Raw genomic sequence first — 18,318 nt, 5'->3', positions numbered from 1 at the left:
AATCAATTGGCAAACTCCCATTTCACATGGATACATAAGATCATATTTGCAGGTTATACCAGGATTACGTTGTAGTTTAAGATGCTCATTAAACATCAAACCTGTAAGGGTTGTCACCATGCCTGTACACAATCCAATATCCGATTCCCTAAACATCTTGTCTGTGTGCCCTTTTCCTTAATTTGACATGTGACAACGATTGGTCAGAAAACATGGAAAACCTTAATATTCAGGTAACGTTCAATTATTAAAAATGCATTATACACTCACAAATAACATCACAAAAAGCACTGTTGTATTGTTTAATTAAAAATCGTGTAACATTTTGAACATGTCTTCCTTTTTTAAGGGTTTAAAACGCATACTACTTTTAAATGTGTTTTAATTTAAAATTCCAGATGATAATTTACCATAAACATTGATGTGAATGTTTTAACATTTATTTATTTAATTTTTTTAATTTTTAAGAAGGAACGCACACAACTGAATACTGCTAATATATCTGGCCACGTTACATTTCTTGATAATATTTTATTGAATTATTGTTTGAATTATGATTAGCCTAATCTGAAATTATTCGCGCAATTATTCGTCTAATATGACGGATTTAAAAATATTAAAAAAGTAAAGTGCGTAAAATGATACAGACGCACTCTCACCAATGAATACGTTTCTTAATTAATTCGAATAGTATTTGTATTCAAACCAAACATCTTAATACTTCATACATTTTTGCCAACGTGTGCGTCAGTGTAAGAATTGAAATCTAAAAACCAAATTTCGGCTCCTGATACAAAGGAATTACGCAGCACAATTGTATTTATTTGCATAAATAATTTATAACTAGGCTGATTTGAATATGTTTCCCCTTTAAAGTCACAAGACTACCGAACAGCCACAAAGCTGTCATATTAAAACAAGTCGTTTATACGCATAAAATATGTAGCCGACATACGGCCGAGCACTAAACGGAGCAGCCACAAACACGGCAGTTTTTAGAAGACTGACTTCGCGTATTATGCTGCAACTGACGCAGAAACCTTGGAGCGCATATTGGAGCCAATGAATGTTTTAGGAAAATTGCTCATCCCACTGTTTGGTACCAATAATAATAATGTCCAAAATAGATGTGTGTTTTTATGCACAGCAATGCATAAAGTGAATTGAATTGAAATCCTGGGCTACTCCATACATGCTGCGTTTTGAAGATGCGTATTTACCCTAGTTCATATGGAGCCGCACTGAAGTGTAAGGTCGATGAGGTTAGGAGGATGACAGCGCTAGACATTTTAATCCCAGTGGTAAACAAGTTACAACGGCCTTGATCAATGGGATGTTTCCTGTAACACTTGACTTGAAACAGTGCCACATGTAAGAGCTATATGAAGTAGATATGTATCCGGACACGGGGAACACCTGGATATGCGTCTGCTGTGGCTTGCAAATTGCCAATGTGGTATTCAGCGCATTTTGTACATAGCTGTGCTTAATTTCAAGTGTATGTGGCATCCCTCACCAATCCGAAATCCTACACGTTTCCAAACACAAGTTTAAATGAAGGGCTCCTTTTAATTTCTTTTTGTTTCTTTCCCTTCTCCTGGACCGGCAGCATAAAGTATCCTAATGTAAACTTACTGAATAAACAGCACAGGAAGTAGCTTACAGGATTATCATTGCTCTCTGGTGACTGCTGGACTGTTTTTACACCTTCCTTCTAAATAAGGAAGCAGCCTGTCAGACATATGACCACAGGACCAATTTGGGCTCTGCCAAAGTGCCCATCACATCCCATGACCGCGCAAAGCCCTCCAATGAGGCTCCTCTCTGCCCTCTCGCCTGTGGAGGCACACAATTCATCTGATCTCCCACACGACTTGGCTTTGCAGATCGCCGCTCCAGTTCTTGCTGCCTTTTTTACTTTTGACGGGACGGCGCTCGGGTCAGGGTGATGTCATAATGCAAAAGATGTCGGAACCTGGCAGAGTCTTCTAGATTTTTGAGTGGCATTCTCCGCGGCCATCGTTGCCCATCCAGAGAGAGGCCGGAGCTCCAAAACATGGTAATCACCACCACCACCACCATAAGCTCAGCCGCTCTCTCTCCATTTGCAACGACGCTGCTCTCGGGCTTTCGTTTCATGCCCGAAACCCTGATCTGCCTTCCAAAAATAAGCCCTTGCCACCATGCCGAAGGAAGAAAAACAAGAAGAGCGGTATTTTTAGGGCCATTAATTCTGACCACGTGCCCCGAAGGTAAACCGGATGGGCATTGCGCAAAGGCTACCCACCAGTATGTCCTACGAGGCCAGCACTCACAGGACGTTGCCTGCGATTGTCCTCCTGGGATTTCTAGTGGGCATTGTGTCATCATATCCGATTCCAAGCAGGACTAATGGGACAGGGCTGGAGAAAAGGTGGGAGACTCTGTTCTCCCGCTCCATTCTCGGGCTCTCAGGGGAGAAGGCAGACCTGAACTGGGAGAGTGACTATTTGCTGGGCATCAAGAGAGTGCGGAGGCTTTACTGCAACGTGGGCATCGGGTTTCACCTCCAGATCCTCCCAGACGGATGGATAAACGGTGTACATAATGAAAACCAGTACAGTGAGTTGCATCCAGAAATGTACTGCAATAGACGACACACAATCTGGGGGGGGGGCTTTTCTAGCAATCACGGCTGGTGCCACATCTGTATTCTTGTTATTTGCATGATATTTAATCGGCCGTAGGCAGCGTTGGATGTCTTCTAAACCAAAGACAAATCTATTAAAAAACCCAGTATCAATCAGTGCTAAATATCTTTCCAGGCTCAAACATGACATGAATGCTTGGACGAATTTAGAAGCCAACTTATTTTTACACTGCCAGAAACGGCTCGTAATGCACGTCTAAAGCTAATGGATCAGTCCTGTGAAAATAAAAGAACATAGCCACGGCTGCACTATATGATCTGCACCAGAAACTTTATCAATTATAACTGATTATCCTTAAGTAGGCCACAGTAGTCACTGCATGTTTGTTGCTGCTTTTGTTTCTTCTCTTTCTTCTGTGCATTGAGCTGTTTGAAGTGTGTGCAGTGTGTAACACCTGATGTTTTGTTTAATCAGGTCTGATAGAAATCTCAACTGTAGAGCGAGGAGTGGTTAGCTTGTATGGAATCAAAAGTGACCGGTTTGTGGCAATGAATAACAGAGGAAGGTTATATGGAACGGTAGGTGTTTTAAAAAAAAGTCTTTTCACAGTTATGGTTCCTTCAGAGTGCTACAAAGACACTGCGGATCAGATATGATCATTGTAACATCCATGAATGCAAAATGCATTCAGATCTGTGTGCAGGAGAATGCAATCTCATGTGTGGAAAATAGACAATTGAAATTGGTGTCAGTTATCTGGGACGCATTGACAATCTGTTTTTATTTGTATATTTTATATTCCAAATTATATCCTGTACATTTTATAATATATGATTGAATATATACAGTTTTCCAAACTTAAGGACTATATCAATAACATAAAAATAACTGTTTGAATATCTAATTTAATAATAGTTGCACGCCTGGAGTTTTAATCTTTTGTAAATGTTAAAAGGCGCATTTTCATTTCAAGTATACAACAACAACAACAACAATATAAATAATAATAATAATAATAATAATAATAATAAAGTGTCCTCATTCAAGTATATCTGTAGCCTGATTTAAGCATGTTCCTGTACTTGGGGGACTGAGTTCTGTGTTCTAAATTCATAATTGTTGGGTGTTAACCTCGGACATTCATTTAGTTTACATATCTTGTGATTCCTGTTCTTATATCCCTTATTTCCTGAGATCATCTGTGATCTTGCAAAGTAGTTTTTAAGCAACAAGGTATATTTAAGAAGTGAAGAGGTGAATATTTGAATGTAAATGTCTGAGGTATCATACGCAGGTTTTTCACTCATGCATTTTCCTTCAGCCCCTGAACTGTTTTACCAAACAATTGTTTGCTGAAATGGGGGACGTAACGGATTTAGGTTAGTAAGCAGGTTATTACATAGAACAGGGGGAGTTTTTGTGTGTGTACTATTTTACTGCAATGTCAATCTGTGTCAGGAGGATCTATGTCTGAAGTCCTTATGTACATCAGAAATCAGGGGCCCGCTCTGCTCTCATATAGCAACCAAGGCCCTTTCTGCGGTACAGCCACTATTTCGGTGACAGAAAATACAATGCCCCACATAAGTCTAAGTAGGCTTGCCCTTTTGTAATGCTTGTGCAAACTCTCCCTAGATAAGTGTGCCTGACAGTAAATACATAATAATATTACAGTTGCAGCATACAGAGTTTGTTTTGCTGGCTGTTTACCTCCAGGTATCTTGGATTTTCCTTTTATGCACACAGGAGCAGTACTTAAAAATGCATGAGTTCTTTTACTTTGTCCTCCCAACTGTCATACATGGATTAATCCAGAATTGTCACAATCTTGACAGCGGGCGGAGAACTCCAAAAAAACAAGAAATTGTGCAGTTACCAATATTGATGAGAGGATAGGGCAATTCCCCCCTTTATATGGTCAAACATGGTGGAAATGCGACAAACAGAACAAATATAGACAAGTCGAATCTACATTAGTGCAACTTTTCTAAGATAAGAAATACTAGATGTTATGAGGTTTCTGTTTCTAGACAATTAGATGTTGCTTTCTGTCCCAGATACTCTCCAAATTCCTCCCCCATTACCTTATTAACAAATGAACTAATGTCAATGCTGCTGCATCAAATAGTATTTATTATTTCAGTTTACCTTCATATTCCCATTGGTAAATTAACCTGAACACTGTCATATGGATCTCATGTAAAATTTCTTGTTTATACGGCATTGAAGGCCACATCCCCTATCGATATTAGTTTTTTAATTCAGCCCGTGCTTTGCTCACAGACCCTTCATGCCACCCACTACCAAGAACAAAATTCGCCAATAAGTTTTACGTATAGGCAGTATATTTGTAGATTCCCCTTCTTTTGGACATCTAATGCATAGACAGTCTGACTGCATATGTTAATAAAAGGTCATCCCCTATCTAGTCTACCTAGTTAGATCCAATTACAATTTATGCCAGTCTACTAATTAAAACTTTACTGTTACTTTGGAATTGCAATTGAGAAATATCACAAATCATCTTTATTTCACTGTTCAGTGCCAGCGAACAGTCCACCTTGTTATACAATATTGTTTTCGGTTTGTTTAAAAGCAACATACATTTCGGGAGGACAAATTCTGTAAGTGGGCAAAGGGCTAGCATATTATCTGCGCGACAAGACACACAGGCACTTCCATGTGAAGTGTGTCTATCACATGTGTTGTCCTAGGTTGTAGCTGTTGTTGTTGTTGTTGTTGTTTGTTTCTTTGGACTCAAGACACTTTCACCTCATCTCAAGAAAACTACTGTTTACTCCTATTTGCATTGTAAAACTGATTTAGAACATCTCAACAATTAAAAAAAAACATTAAAATTACAATTTTTCCAGATATTAATAAAAAAATGTAAATTGCATTTCAACAACAATAGCTGCTGTGGCTTATATATAAGTGTTAGGGATATATTTTGTCTGAGGCCATGAGACCTAGTAAAATCTCACGATTTTCATCTTGCAATGGGTTTCTCTCTGTGTATATATTAATTGCATTTGATAGCTAAGAGGAGACAACAGATAGCATTTCCATATGGTCACACATCAAAATAAGCAGCCATGTTGCCAAATAGGGAAGGAGAGTTTTAAAGAAAATGAAGATAAACAGTTAATGATAGTGACAGGATGCTTTAGAAGATCACAAGCAGATTGAAGTTATGTCTATAACCTGGGGAAAAACAAGATTATATACCCACTAAGGCATTACTCCGACAGGTGGCCTAGACGTTTAGTGTTAGCCGAAAATAAAGATTTATTGTTACACAGAGAGAGAAAGACTGACAGAAGACAGATTGGCACCATCTGTCATACGATATAATACTCAGAAAGTTATATATATATATATATATATATATATATATATATATTTGTGTGTTTCTTTATTAGTATACTGGTCTTGTGGCAGTAATTGTGTTATTGACATTGTTTCTTTTCCATGTAGGCAATTTTTCAAGATGAGTGCAAGTTCAAAGAAACCCTGCTGCCCAACAATTACAATGCATACGAGTCCTCGACCTACAGCGGCTCCTACATAGCACTTAGCAAACACGGACGAGCGAAAAAAGGAAGCAAGGCCACGACGTCGATGACTGTGACGCATTTTCTCCCCAGAATGTGAGGAAAGCACCAGCAATTCAGTAAATCACTAATTTGCACATGTGAATAGTTTATCAGTTTAGAAAAACAAGAATACAATCTGACCGCAGAAAACAAAACAAAACTTCAGTATATTTCATAGTATTTATTTTGTCTTTAAATATGTATATTTGGTTAGTTCACATTCTGTTAGAACTTGTATATGCCATATTTCGCTGCTTATCTTTACTATAATGTATATTACAAGTAAGAGGCCTAAATGACCTCTTTACTTTATATGGGTGCTTAACCCTGTCAATGGGATGACTAATATCCTTAGCTTTTAGAAGTGAAATGGATACTTTTTATTACCTCAAACAGCAACCTCCTGACTGACAAGGATACACAAAGTTATGCAGACTAGAATTTCCGTATATTTTTCCATAATTTAGCGCCTGGAGAGCTGGATGTTTTTTTATTTTCTGCATAATGAACCCGGAGCCTTTCTCTTCCCAAACTGCTGATGTTTTCTCCAGCACAGTTTTCCAAGTAACTCTTGATAAAATCTAGCAGGAGTTAGAAATTGGGTTGACATCCAAACACACATAATTCTTAGAAACTTTTAAGACATTTTGCTTTCTCGAACTGTTTTCTCCAAATACTCAAGATAACTAAGTACTAAATTAGCCCTGCTTGCATAACTCTTCTATTTCGGTCGTTGCTGAAGCCATGCTTATGAACACTTAGCACAGTACATGTGCACGTAAATTGGGCAGTTTTCTTTGCAAAGGTTGTTGACAGTGTGCGTCAAGTTTTAATAGGCCTGCTAAATAATAATTACGGATTACATATTGACAAAAAAAAAGCAATTCCCCCCCCAAACTTTGGTATAGCTGTCCCTAACGTTCGATGCTGATTGTTTTTCAGATTATTTAGGCTCCAATGCAATTTAAAGAAACTGTTGTCTTCTAAAAGTGTCAGAGGATGATAGAGCTTGATGTCAATCCTAACCAGGAATCCTTGGTTGTTTGCTTCCAGTGGCACATGTCTACTCCTGCAATAGCAAAACTAAAAATGTTACTTAGCTGCACTGTCATCAGTTTTGTTTGCATATGTGCTAAAGTGTCAATGTAAAGAATACATGAGGGGAAAACAGTGTAATCAGTCTGAAAAAACTATTAATCATACTTGAATTAAGACAAAAAGTCCTTGAGGGGTTAGAGATGCATGTACAACAGTCTGCCGTATTAAAATGAGCAGCCTTATGATATAATACAAAACGGAGCATGCACCAGCACAGTTTGTTTGCCCGATAAATGCGTTATCGGAAAACTCGATTAACTCTGGGGCTGTTCATTGGAATATGGCAGACCGGTATGACATGTATGGTGTATACTTGCATACAAAGGCTGCTCTTTACACGTTATAGCCATCCTTTTTGAAAGTGGAAAAAAAAGGCCTATTTTAATCCAGAAAAGACTTATGGGACACCACATGCAGCATCCATTGTTGATGTAACCCTGCGAGAATCTCAGTCATGCGGGGGGTGTAGGCTCCTTCCAAAATACCTGAGACGACTACTCGCTCAGTTGTCACTATAAAAGCAGCGGTCAGGGAGAGCCTTGAAATTCCTGCAGTAACAGAGGGCTTCCTTCCCCGTTTAAACCATTTTTAGTACAAGGTCAGAGCGGCGCTCACAAGCACTGACTAAATTAAAAGGTCTTCAGGACATAGGGATAAAATGACTAGGTGCTGTTATGTCTTGGAGCTCATTCCCAGACACCCTACAATGTCCCCTACTGAGTGTTTTTACAGCCCCTTGGTTTTCATGATTTCAAAGTGAGTTGCCTTATTGTTTTGGGATTCTACGAAACGTCCGGATATTTCAGAAGTTACAGTTTTAGGTTGGGATTCCCTTGTACATTAAGATGAATCTGAAGAAATTATATGCTTATCCACCTGTTTAAAACTCTCCTCAAGGTCTCAGGTTTAACATATGATGAGTAGATTGAGTCCCATCACTTTTTTATTTTTTTAATACATTACTTTCACGTGATAGCTTCCCTTTTTCAAGCTGGTTTGTATGAAAACCAGCCTACAGCAAACACATAATTTACTTAGGTTGTAGAACAAATCCGTACAAAATTTCCATACATAAGAATCCTATATTGCATAGACACGTTCCTTGTAAGAGGAAGCCTCCCTGTGTTACTTTAAGGTCTGATATGACTACAGATTGGACCCTTTATTCCTTAGAAAAACAACCAGACATGAGCTGTATTAAGTCTGACCTCCAGCACCAGTTTTATCCAGTGTCAAGGGGCCCGGGAAGCCTGCGTGCTTCGCAGACACTCATTTGTGCAGCAAGTATGCCACAGCTCTGGACGACATTCCTAGAATGCATTCTTTACAGCTATTTCTAACTAGAGAGAAGTATGCATTTAAAGAGATGATCAGCTTATTCTGCTTAGGGTGTCTCTGTGAGTGCAGGTGGAGATTTATTTTTCAGTGCCGAATTGCGTAGAAGCCTGTTTTTCTTGGGTTTAATGTAATGGGAGCATGGAGACAGCAGACAGAGTAAAACATGTTCAATGTATAACATTTTCACTACCTGCCATCCTATAATAACAGGAATAAAATTAAAGGCACATAATTAAACTGATCATGAATGTTTACCTGATACAATTAGTTGGGATAGGTGCAATCCCATATATTTAGAAACCCTTATTCTTAACAGCATTTTGTGAAACTCTGATGGGAATCTCTGTAGTTTTGGCAAAAGACTGGACATGAACATCCTACTGGATTCTATCAGATCATTTTGCAGCGCCCAGGGAATTATCTGGATTGTATCAATCAATTAATTTTAGAGATAATCCCTGTGGATAATCACAGACAGGTGCTTGATGTAATCCAGGGAGATTCTTCAGTCTGGTTATATGCTCAAAACATTTTTTTATTATTATTTTTCTTTCTAGAATGGATACAGTTTGGTAAATTACACCAATGCTTCATTTATTAGACATCAGACATGGAGAGAAAAATGAAGTGGAGTGTTTTAGGAGTGGGCTGTTGTGAAAACAAAAACAGCCTGACCCTTTTTAAAACTGTGGTGTTGCAGTCTTATGTATGTGGTTTGCCAAAATCAGGCATACTGACTGAAGGTATTGAATGTTTGTTTGTTTGATATATTAGGGATGCCATTGAATCACATATATACTCATTCACTCGCATCCCTGAAAATATGTAGTTTGTTTGAATTGTGACAGATAGCAAAAAATGAACTGTGAAAAAAGCTAAACTTTTTGTGGGAAGTCAACATGTCATTAGCCTCTAACATTTATGACTTTTAATGGGGGCTAGAGTTCCGATTGGAATCTCCCTTTTCCACAGTTTTCTCTATACCCTATTAAACAAAATTAAACAAAATTAAACAAGTACATAAAACATAACTTGCTGAAAAGCTAGGTCTTGCCAGTTAACTTTAATTCTTCACCATGGAAGAATAGTGTATATTCAATGTATGTGTATTCAAGAAAATGATTATTTCCCTCTAATCCTCAAGCAGTGAATAAGATTGTCAAAGTGTGTTGCAATAAGATCACTGTGCATTTCTTAGGGATTAAGGTTTTTCAGTTGTCAAAGCAGTACTGTTATTTATGCTATTTCAGAAATTATATATTTCTCCCCAGTACTCACGGTCTCTGCACAAAAATGTTTTGCTTCAAAAGTGGAGATTTCAGTTACTTTTTAACCCTCATCAAAGAATTCACCTGATCTGCAGATGTTTATTTATTTATTTATTTATGGTTCCAGCTGAGTTGATCTCCAATTGTTAAACCACTGACGGTAAATACAAATTTCCAGTTAAACTATTTAGAGCTTAGCTACAACTTGTAAACCCAAGGGTACTCCAGGAACAGGGCTGCAAACCACTGGCATAATTCATAGTACTCTGAAAGTGCAACATTATATTACTGAGTGCCACAAATTATTTGTTGATATTTGGGGGTTGATGGTCAACTTTGAGACCATCTTTCTGAAAATTTGCTTTTAAAAACAAAATTATATTACCTGTATGTGTAGGCCCCAATATCCATCATGCTGACTGGAAAATATGTTATTTTATTTATTTATATTTGTTGGTTCAAGAAATATTCGACACAATACCCATACAAATAAGAGAATATGTGTGAGTGTGTGTGTAAGAGAGAGAGAGAGAGAGAGAGAGAGAGAGAGAGAGAGAGAGAGAGAGAGACTATGTAAAATCAAGAGCAGCCTTTGTGTACCTCATCAGAATCTTGTATTCCTGCACTGAAGAAGTGTATCATCTCAAATTCCCTTTTTGTTAACATATACCTCACCTTCTGCCTTAGTACTGATTTGTTATTTTGATTGTAAATTTGTAGGAGAGACAGGATTATCCAATCATTTGTTTCTAAAAAAAAAAAAAAGTATATATGAAATGTTTTCCTTTTATTTTTGTACGTATGTGCTGTGCACAGCAGTTAATGTATTCCTAAAGTAACAATAAAAGTTTGTTTTTTATGAGTTCAGTGGTTATGTGTGTATGTATCTATGTATACATTTATGGATTTAAGTTTTTGTCTTATCAATAATCATGCTTATTCTGTAATATTAATACATGTCAGAATAGTCACAACACCTACACTTTTCTTTCTGGGAAATCACAAGTACATATCCACCATGGAACCCAGAATATATTCATTCCAAGAGTTTGTCAAAACCCCATGAATGCGTTGGATAAAGAAGTATGTTTATGATGTATGTTTGGTCTTTATTCATTTGATCTGGTGGAACCCCCCATCTGAATCAGACTTACAATAGATCATTTATTAAAGTTGTAACCTACATGTAAGGGGAATTATAAACAAAAGCCACATTACTTACAAAGTGTACCATGTCTGTTACCTGAAACGGTAATTAAACTGACTGAAGTGAAAGGTCGGAAATGGTCGTCAAAGTATAATAAGAACCTGAAATACACATGCTGGCAATCGTTTGAATGACAGAAACCCCAGAGGAAACCTTTGGGTGTTACAATGACAGCGATGGATGACTTGCTGACCTGTGAGATGACATGCATGTAACCCCCCCAGTCACCATTCTGCCTGGTCACAGCCATTCAGAACTAGTATGAAATGCACTAATATACCTAAATTGAACACAAAACGAAACATAATATGTTTATAATATAATGAATGAAATGTAAAACTGCAGGGGGCAGCAACATCATTTCCAACCCCAACTCACTCGTTTAATCCCTTTAATGGGAAATAATCCCATTTCCCTCTTGTGGGTCTTCAACCAGCTCATTAGCAAAGTTGATTTTGGGAGGGCCCGGTGCGCTGCAGGATCCGTGGACGATGCCTTGTCTCCCCCTTGTGGGATGTTTGTGCAAGTGCGGCTCGTATTGCGAACAATGCGAAGCTACTGCGTTCGTTACACATCGGCAGGGGAACTTATATTGTATATGTGATTAGCGTTATCACTTAATACCGGTCTAATGTGTAGTTTGTTTTTTAAAATATTATATTTAAAAACAATAATAACAAAACGACCACTCATGTATTAACTATTTCCTTAAAACAACAATATCTGCTTGTGAACCCATGACATTGTTTTTTGACTGCTGACTTTAAAATTAAAGCTTTCATAATTTCAATTATAAATGCAATACAAGGTATTGGTTAATATATGTACCGTATACACCTATGCTAAGAGATGTAAGAGATGAGGAAGTGGTGTTAGAATACAACTAACCCTGCAAAATATAATAATAATAATAATAATAATAATAATAATAATAATAATAATAATAATAAAGGGCTTTTGCCCGTTTTGGAGAATGGTGAATAATCTTGTTGTAGTATAAGACCACAGACAACAACTGCCCCACTGCATGGCCGTCCCAGGTCACAGTCTCAGCTGCCCAGCGGACACAGACCCTGTCGAGCTCATGTGGGATATCCTTGACCGCTCCACGTCTCACTGTCCCGGTAAACCTATCCGGGACTGATATTTCAGGATGAGATCACCGATATTCATAAAAGACCACAGTCTGTCAGTGCCGCGCATCTTTCCACAATAAACAGTGGCTTGGCTACTATCAGCGACTGTTTCTGTATGTTCATTGTAGGGTAAAAATGTGTTCAACAGTATAGGAGGGGGAGACTGACAGCAGAGCCATGTCTCCTGTTTAAAAAGATGAACTGCTCAATACGATCGCTGCCCAGTTAAAAATACTGTCTTTCCAAATGGCAGTTCAGCTTTCATGAAGTGCAACAACCTCACACACTCAAATACAGCCATCCCGACTCAATGTCTGCTTGAATGACGATACAAAACTATGAATCATAAACTATGCAATGCTTGTAAATAATTCAAAGTAAGAAGAGAAATGTGTATTTCTGGGAAAAAATAGGATACGCAGGCGCGTCTTGCACTTCACTGACGTTCATCTGTAATCATCACTGCAATTGAACAGTCTCCCAAATATTACATTTATTTACATGGGTGTCGATAAGCCAGAACTACAGAATTAAAAATTAAAACAAATTGAAATAGCTTATCAAAGCAGGTCTTTCTGACTATTTATTTTATACACCGGGATTATATGCCTATAGGTTCAATTAACATTTTTACTCCCCTGAGCTGTGACATGATGTTGTTTTATTAACATTATTAATGTATTGTGTTGTGTATTTTGTTTTGATGTTCAAAGGGGGACAGACTAAAACGAATGACAAAACGGAACGCCCATTGACTATAACGGGAAAACCGAAATCCCACACAGGAATCCTAAAATCCTGAATAAAAATCCTTTCTTTAAAATAACCTTATTTTTTAATAAAAAGTGGAATGACATGGAATGACAGCTGATTTCTATGGAATGACAGGCCTGCAATATGAATATAATATTATAATAATGTATAATATGTCTAAGCAGACAGTTAGATTTATACACTTTATTAAGGGTGATTTACAATTGTTTCAAGATATCGCATTATTTTACATACAGTTGCCCATTCACACAGTTTATTTTTTCAGATAATGTTGAACTTGCAGTGTACATAAATGTAGATTACAGAATATATATATGACAACATATATTTCCTTTTGCCGTTTTTTTTTTTGTGTGCTACTGTTTAAATTTGTTCCGTTCTGTACAGACAACCTGGCTTTGTTCTATGTGCTTCAGATAATGTTGAACTTGCAGTGTACATAAATGTAAATGACAGAATATATATATTCTGTCATTTACATATATATATATATATATATAGTGCTATGTTTTCAGTATTCCAGGCCTGTCATTCCACTTTTATTTTATATATGAGGTTATTTTAAAGAAAGTGTATTCAGGATTTTAGGATTCCTGTGTGTGATTTGGAGATATAGACTGTCCTTCTGTTTTCCCCATTGTAGTCTATGGGCATTCCACTTTGTTTTTCGTTTTAGTCTGTCCGTCAAAAAGTGTTTGGGGAACCCGTTTTAAGTATTTCTATTTTATATATATATATATATATATATATATATATATATATATATATATATATATATTTGTTGTTGAGCGCAGTGTATCTTATGTTTGAATGCATCATATTTGGATGCCTAAATGGTTTGATAGAGTGAACCATAGATACAGACCTTTTAAGTTTAAAAGGAAAATCTATTCTAAATCTTACCAAAACAAATCAGATACATTTATCAAACGGTAGCCTATTTTAAAACAACCATCAAGATCGCGTCTGCAACACATGACTGTAATAATCATCATCATCATCATCTTCATCATCATCATAATAGTCTAGTAAAATGTAGACATGTTTCAAAGTTTTACATCAATCGAAAACTGAGATTTGTTTTTTTGAAACTGACTTCGGAAATGGTTTCAGTCAGAGGGCAGGAAGGGTACCAATTTAAAATAATCATGAATACCTCCGGTGGCACATTATGGGATCACTGTGTAGAGAAGTTAATTTAGCTTATTCCTTTACTCGCACAAAATGAAGTATGCCACACCATGTGCACACATTCGTATCAGCATATTCACCTGTTCCCCAATAACGCAATAAGACAGGACTTTGCGCTGGGGGTGCAGTGATTACAGTTAACACGACACAGCCTGGGCACAAGAGCCGGCTGCTCCCTGGAGATCTGCGCATCTGTGCAGGGGCGACGAGGATGTGGGCAAGGTGTGGCACTCGGTGGCTTTAAATAGCCGCCACCAAAACGTGGAAGCATCAGATCAGCTCCGGCCTCTGTCGCAAGATAACGCAGGACCAGGCAGTCCGCTGGCAAATCCACCTTTGGAGCTTTTTTTCCCCCCCTGTGGCCCGATCATGCACCCGTCTTCCTCCGTGCTGTGTCTGCTGGTGTTTCTAGGTGTTAGGATTGCGCAGTCCTTCCCCAACCCATCTCCGCTGCTCAGCTCCAACTGGGGGAACCCAAAGAGATATGTGCACCTACAGACTTCTTCAGAAAGCAGGACTTTTTACTTGGAGGTCGGATCGGATGGGCAAGTGAGCAAAACCCCCTCCAGGAGCGCATACAGTAAGTGCATTTTGTGTGTCGGTTTTGGTCATTGTATGTACTCATATTTTAGTTGCTTTGCAATGTGAACCAATATTGCCCACAAAACTACACTAGGCCATATATACTTTATATATCTACTTGTAGTTCAATATTTGTGCTATGGATTAATATTGCCCATATTGCCAAAATAACTGTTTCAGAAAGTCATTTTCTTCAATTCTTGCTTTAGGTAACAACTGACCATTTCAAAACCTGTTTTGTCCTTTAGGATCAGCAATTACCCTCAATACCACCTTCAGCATAATAATCCTTTCCTGCAATCAGATCAGTGTGTTACTGTACACTGACGCACTGTTGCTTCCTCTCTTTTAAACAGGTGTATTGTTACTGAAGACGGAGACGAGAGATCGGCTGGCCATCATGGGTGTTAAAAGCAAGCGTTATCTGTGCATGGACGAGGAAGGACATACTTTCACTTCTGTAAGTATTTATGAATCTCTGACTACTTCTCCGCTTCATACGAATATATACATACAATGGTAATTAATATATCATCATCATATATGACTTACCCACAGTATCTCTGAAGATACTATACTCCACAGTGAAGTAGTCCCACTCTATTTCGCTCACGCTTTTATCCAAATCGACATGGTTGGATATGTTTTTATTTATTTTTATTTTTTTATTTAATTGATCTGGGTTAAGTAACGTGTTCATTAGTAGTCTCTCATGCACGGTTTGAACTGACGACCTCCACTTAGTCCTAACTATTACTCCACACTGCTAACTAAATCATACATTAAATGCATAAGTCCAAAACAAGAACACTTTCGACATGATTTGAGTAGGACTATAATTAAAATACAGAAAAAGTTTGTACAATGGACTGGACAGTATTGCTAAGAATCATGCTTTTTAAATAATATTAAAATGCATATCAGTCTAACTTTCATTAGTAGCTCCAGCCTATATTCTAATAGAGAAAACAAACTGATCTAAACATGTATTGCCCATTTACCAGTGGATTTCAATTGAACAGATTGCTTGTCATAATCTCCTCGTTGACAAGTGGTTTCTTGTTCAAAATTACTCAACATTTTCTTTAAGTAATTTAAGGGTGTATGGCGTACAGAAAATCAGCTCCCACTCATGACAGCCTGTTTCCTCAAGCAATGCCTTGCGGTTCCAGTTCCCAATTATCTTCAGCCACGTGTGGCATGTACAATCCGAATAACCTTTCTATACATTTTTCTCTCGATCATTTCAGACCGTCTGCCATAAAGAGGACTGCTTGTTCCACCACAAGCTTTTGGAAAACCACAGAGACGTATACTATTCGTGCAAGAATGATCTGGTCCTCAACCTCGATGGAGTCAAGCACACCTATGTGACTGGGAAGAACCTGCCAGCCTATTCCCTGTTCTTGTCTGAACCGAACACAGTGCCGCTGGAGCAGCTGCTGCACAGGGAGAAGAGATACGGCCACGTCAATCCGTCAGACCCCTTGGGAATTTTCCTTTCCCACAACTGGCAGTATGACGAGACCTCAGACTCGAGGGCTGCAAACACTGATCTGTATGCTGCCCTCTCTGCCCAAGCACATGCAGTATCCAGGGAGAGTCACGGTACAACATATAATGAAAAGGTGGACCCTGTCGATCCCCTGAACCTCCTAGAACCTCAAGACAGCATGAGCCCCCGATTTGCGCAACAGCAGGGACAGAGTTAGAAAAAGGAAGTGAGAAAGACTTGTAGGGTTTCTTCTACAGCTGGCCTGCAAACCCACTTGTTTAGTAAAAGTGTTGCGGAGAGGTGTCTCTGGTAATAGGTACTGTACCACAGCCTCTGTCTGCCTATTTGTGGAGGTGGATCCAAAAAAGAAAAATTGGGGGGAGAAAAAGTTTATCTTGGTAAATTGAAATAATCTGCATCTGAATCCTTGGGTTTTCATCCATGCTGTTGTAACTTTGCTTGGAAACGTTCCTCAAAAATGGTCTAGAAGAAAAATAATATAGAGAGCTTGTAAGGAGTCAGGAACAATAGTTTCCTGCCTTGGTCGCAGATATAATGTTATATATAACAGTATGAAATGAGTAAGAGAGCAAGAGTGATTAATTGAAAGTAATATTCTGCATATCAAAAACCCTTTAAATTACAAGAGCAGCAGTGGATGCACTCTAAAACATTTCCTTGCCTGGACCGAATACACACAATTCAAAACCCCCCCGGCAATTAGAAAGTTAAAAATGCAGTAGTTCATGCTGGGCTTACGTTAAATAGAAAGACGAATCCTGTGTCAAAGCATATTTAGAATGTACAATTGGAGTGTGGGTCAAGGGTTTGATGTCAAAAAACATTAGAATGATTTGCAACACAAAGGTTTTCTTTCTCAGACTAAAAATTCAAATCCTGCACAGTGAAAGTTTACTAATCTTTACTAAACTTCATTGCAGTAGACAGTCTAAGGGACAGGTGGATAAAGACCACTATAATTTATGCCATTACGGAGGACAAGCAAAGATAAACACCCCTCCTTCCTGTCTTCAGATCACAGAATAGGGGTTAAACTGTAATCAGGAGGTGACAAACCTGTAACTAAACACAAATGCTTTAAAATGGAATCATGTTTTTACTTAATTTGTTTAATTGTTTTCCATGGGGAATTTTGTAGAAGACTAAGCAATCTGTTAATTATGTTTCTAAGTTATTGGGTATTATTAGACAGTTAAATTGGATAAATATTCCTGTGACATTCATATTTCAAATAATATTCTAGAACTGTTAATAGCATGATTATTGAATAGCACATTTATACCATTGTGTAAAATCACTTATCTAAAGTGGTACTTGCAAACTTCAGTTGCTGGTATTGGCATGCTCTTTGCTATGCCCAATAATATATCACATTATCACTCAGTTAGCAGCGTAACACACAGTTCTAATGTATAGGTGCTGGACACCACCAGCCAAGGAAAACAAAACACAAGCAAAACCTAAAAGGGGAAAAATGTATTTATTTATTTATTTAAATGTATTCATATTTATAATATTTATATTGATGCATAGTATCCATTGTTAAATGAGACTAGAAAACGTGTTGTTTTATTGTAGTTTTTCAGGACTTTGTTCATAATAAACCAATGTTTGTAGTTTTTAAAATATCTCATGATAATTTCTGTCTCCTGTTATTGTTTATCATTTAAATCTACCCATCTATCCACTTTTAAATTAATTAAATTAACTAATACTCTCCTTTATTTGCCATTTCAGAAATAAGGCTTGTCATTGATATATTAGACCCGTGCAGAATGATCTGCTTTAAATATATGGTAGCATTAGCAATAAAGGTGAACTTCAAGAAATTCAGTTAAATTTGGTTAAATGCATACATGCGTCCATCAGGCTAAAAGGAGGACCTTGAACTTCTTCTAAGAAAAGGAATGTCTACTCTATCTAGTTCTCTAGTATCTATTATGATAGGAAAATGCATTTAAGGGAAACAAAAAAGGCAGTGT

General features: G+C 37.7%; 2 protein-coding genes across 2 annotated transcripts; both read left to right on the top strand.

Moving 5' to 3' along the window:
- Positions 1–1,415: 1,415 nt before the first annotated feature.
- Positions 1,416–10,779, top strand: LOC136771892 (fibroblast growth factor 4B). Its single transcript, XM_066724450.1, has 3 exons — positions 1,416–2,601; positions 3,105–3,208; positions 6,108–10,779. Exons 1-3 carry the CDS (start codon positions 2,262–2,264, stop codon positions 6,282–6,284), a joined length of 621 nt encoding a protein of 206 aa, XP_066580547.1. The 5' UTR covers positions 1,416–2,261; the 3' UTR covers positions 6,285–10,779.
- Positions 10,780–12,164: 1,385 nt separating this feature from the next.
- On the top strand, positions 12,165–17,501 carry fgf23 (fibroblast growth factor 23). Its single transcript, XM_066723755.1, has 4 exons — positions 12,165–12,261; positions 14,390–14,818; positions 15,177–15,280; positions 16,071–17,501. Exons 1-4 carry the CDS (start codon positions 12,165–12,167, stop codon positions 16,530–16,532), a joined length of 1,092 nt encoding a protein of 363 aa, XP_066579852.1. The 3' UTR covers positions 16,533–17,501.
- Positions 17,502–18,318: the final 817 nt, after the last annotated feature.

This window comes from Amia ocellicauda, chromosome 15 (assembly GCF_036373705.1).
Source record: "Amia ocellicauda isolate fAmiCal2 chromosome 15, fAmiCal2.hap1, whole genome shotgun sequence".
Classification (NCBI taxonomy): Eukaryota; Metazoa; Chordata; class Actinopteri; order Amiiformes; family Amiidae; genus Amia; species Amia ocellicauda.
This window is presented reverse-complemented; position numbering and strand designations above follow the sequence as displayed.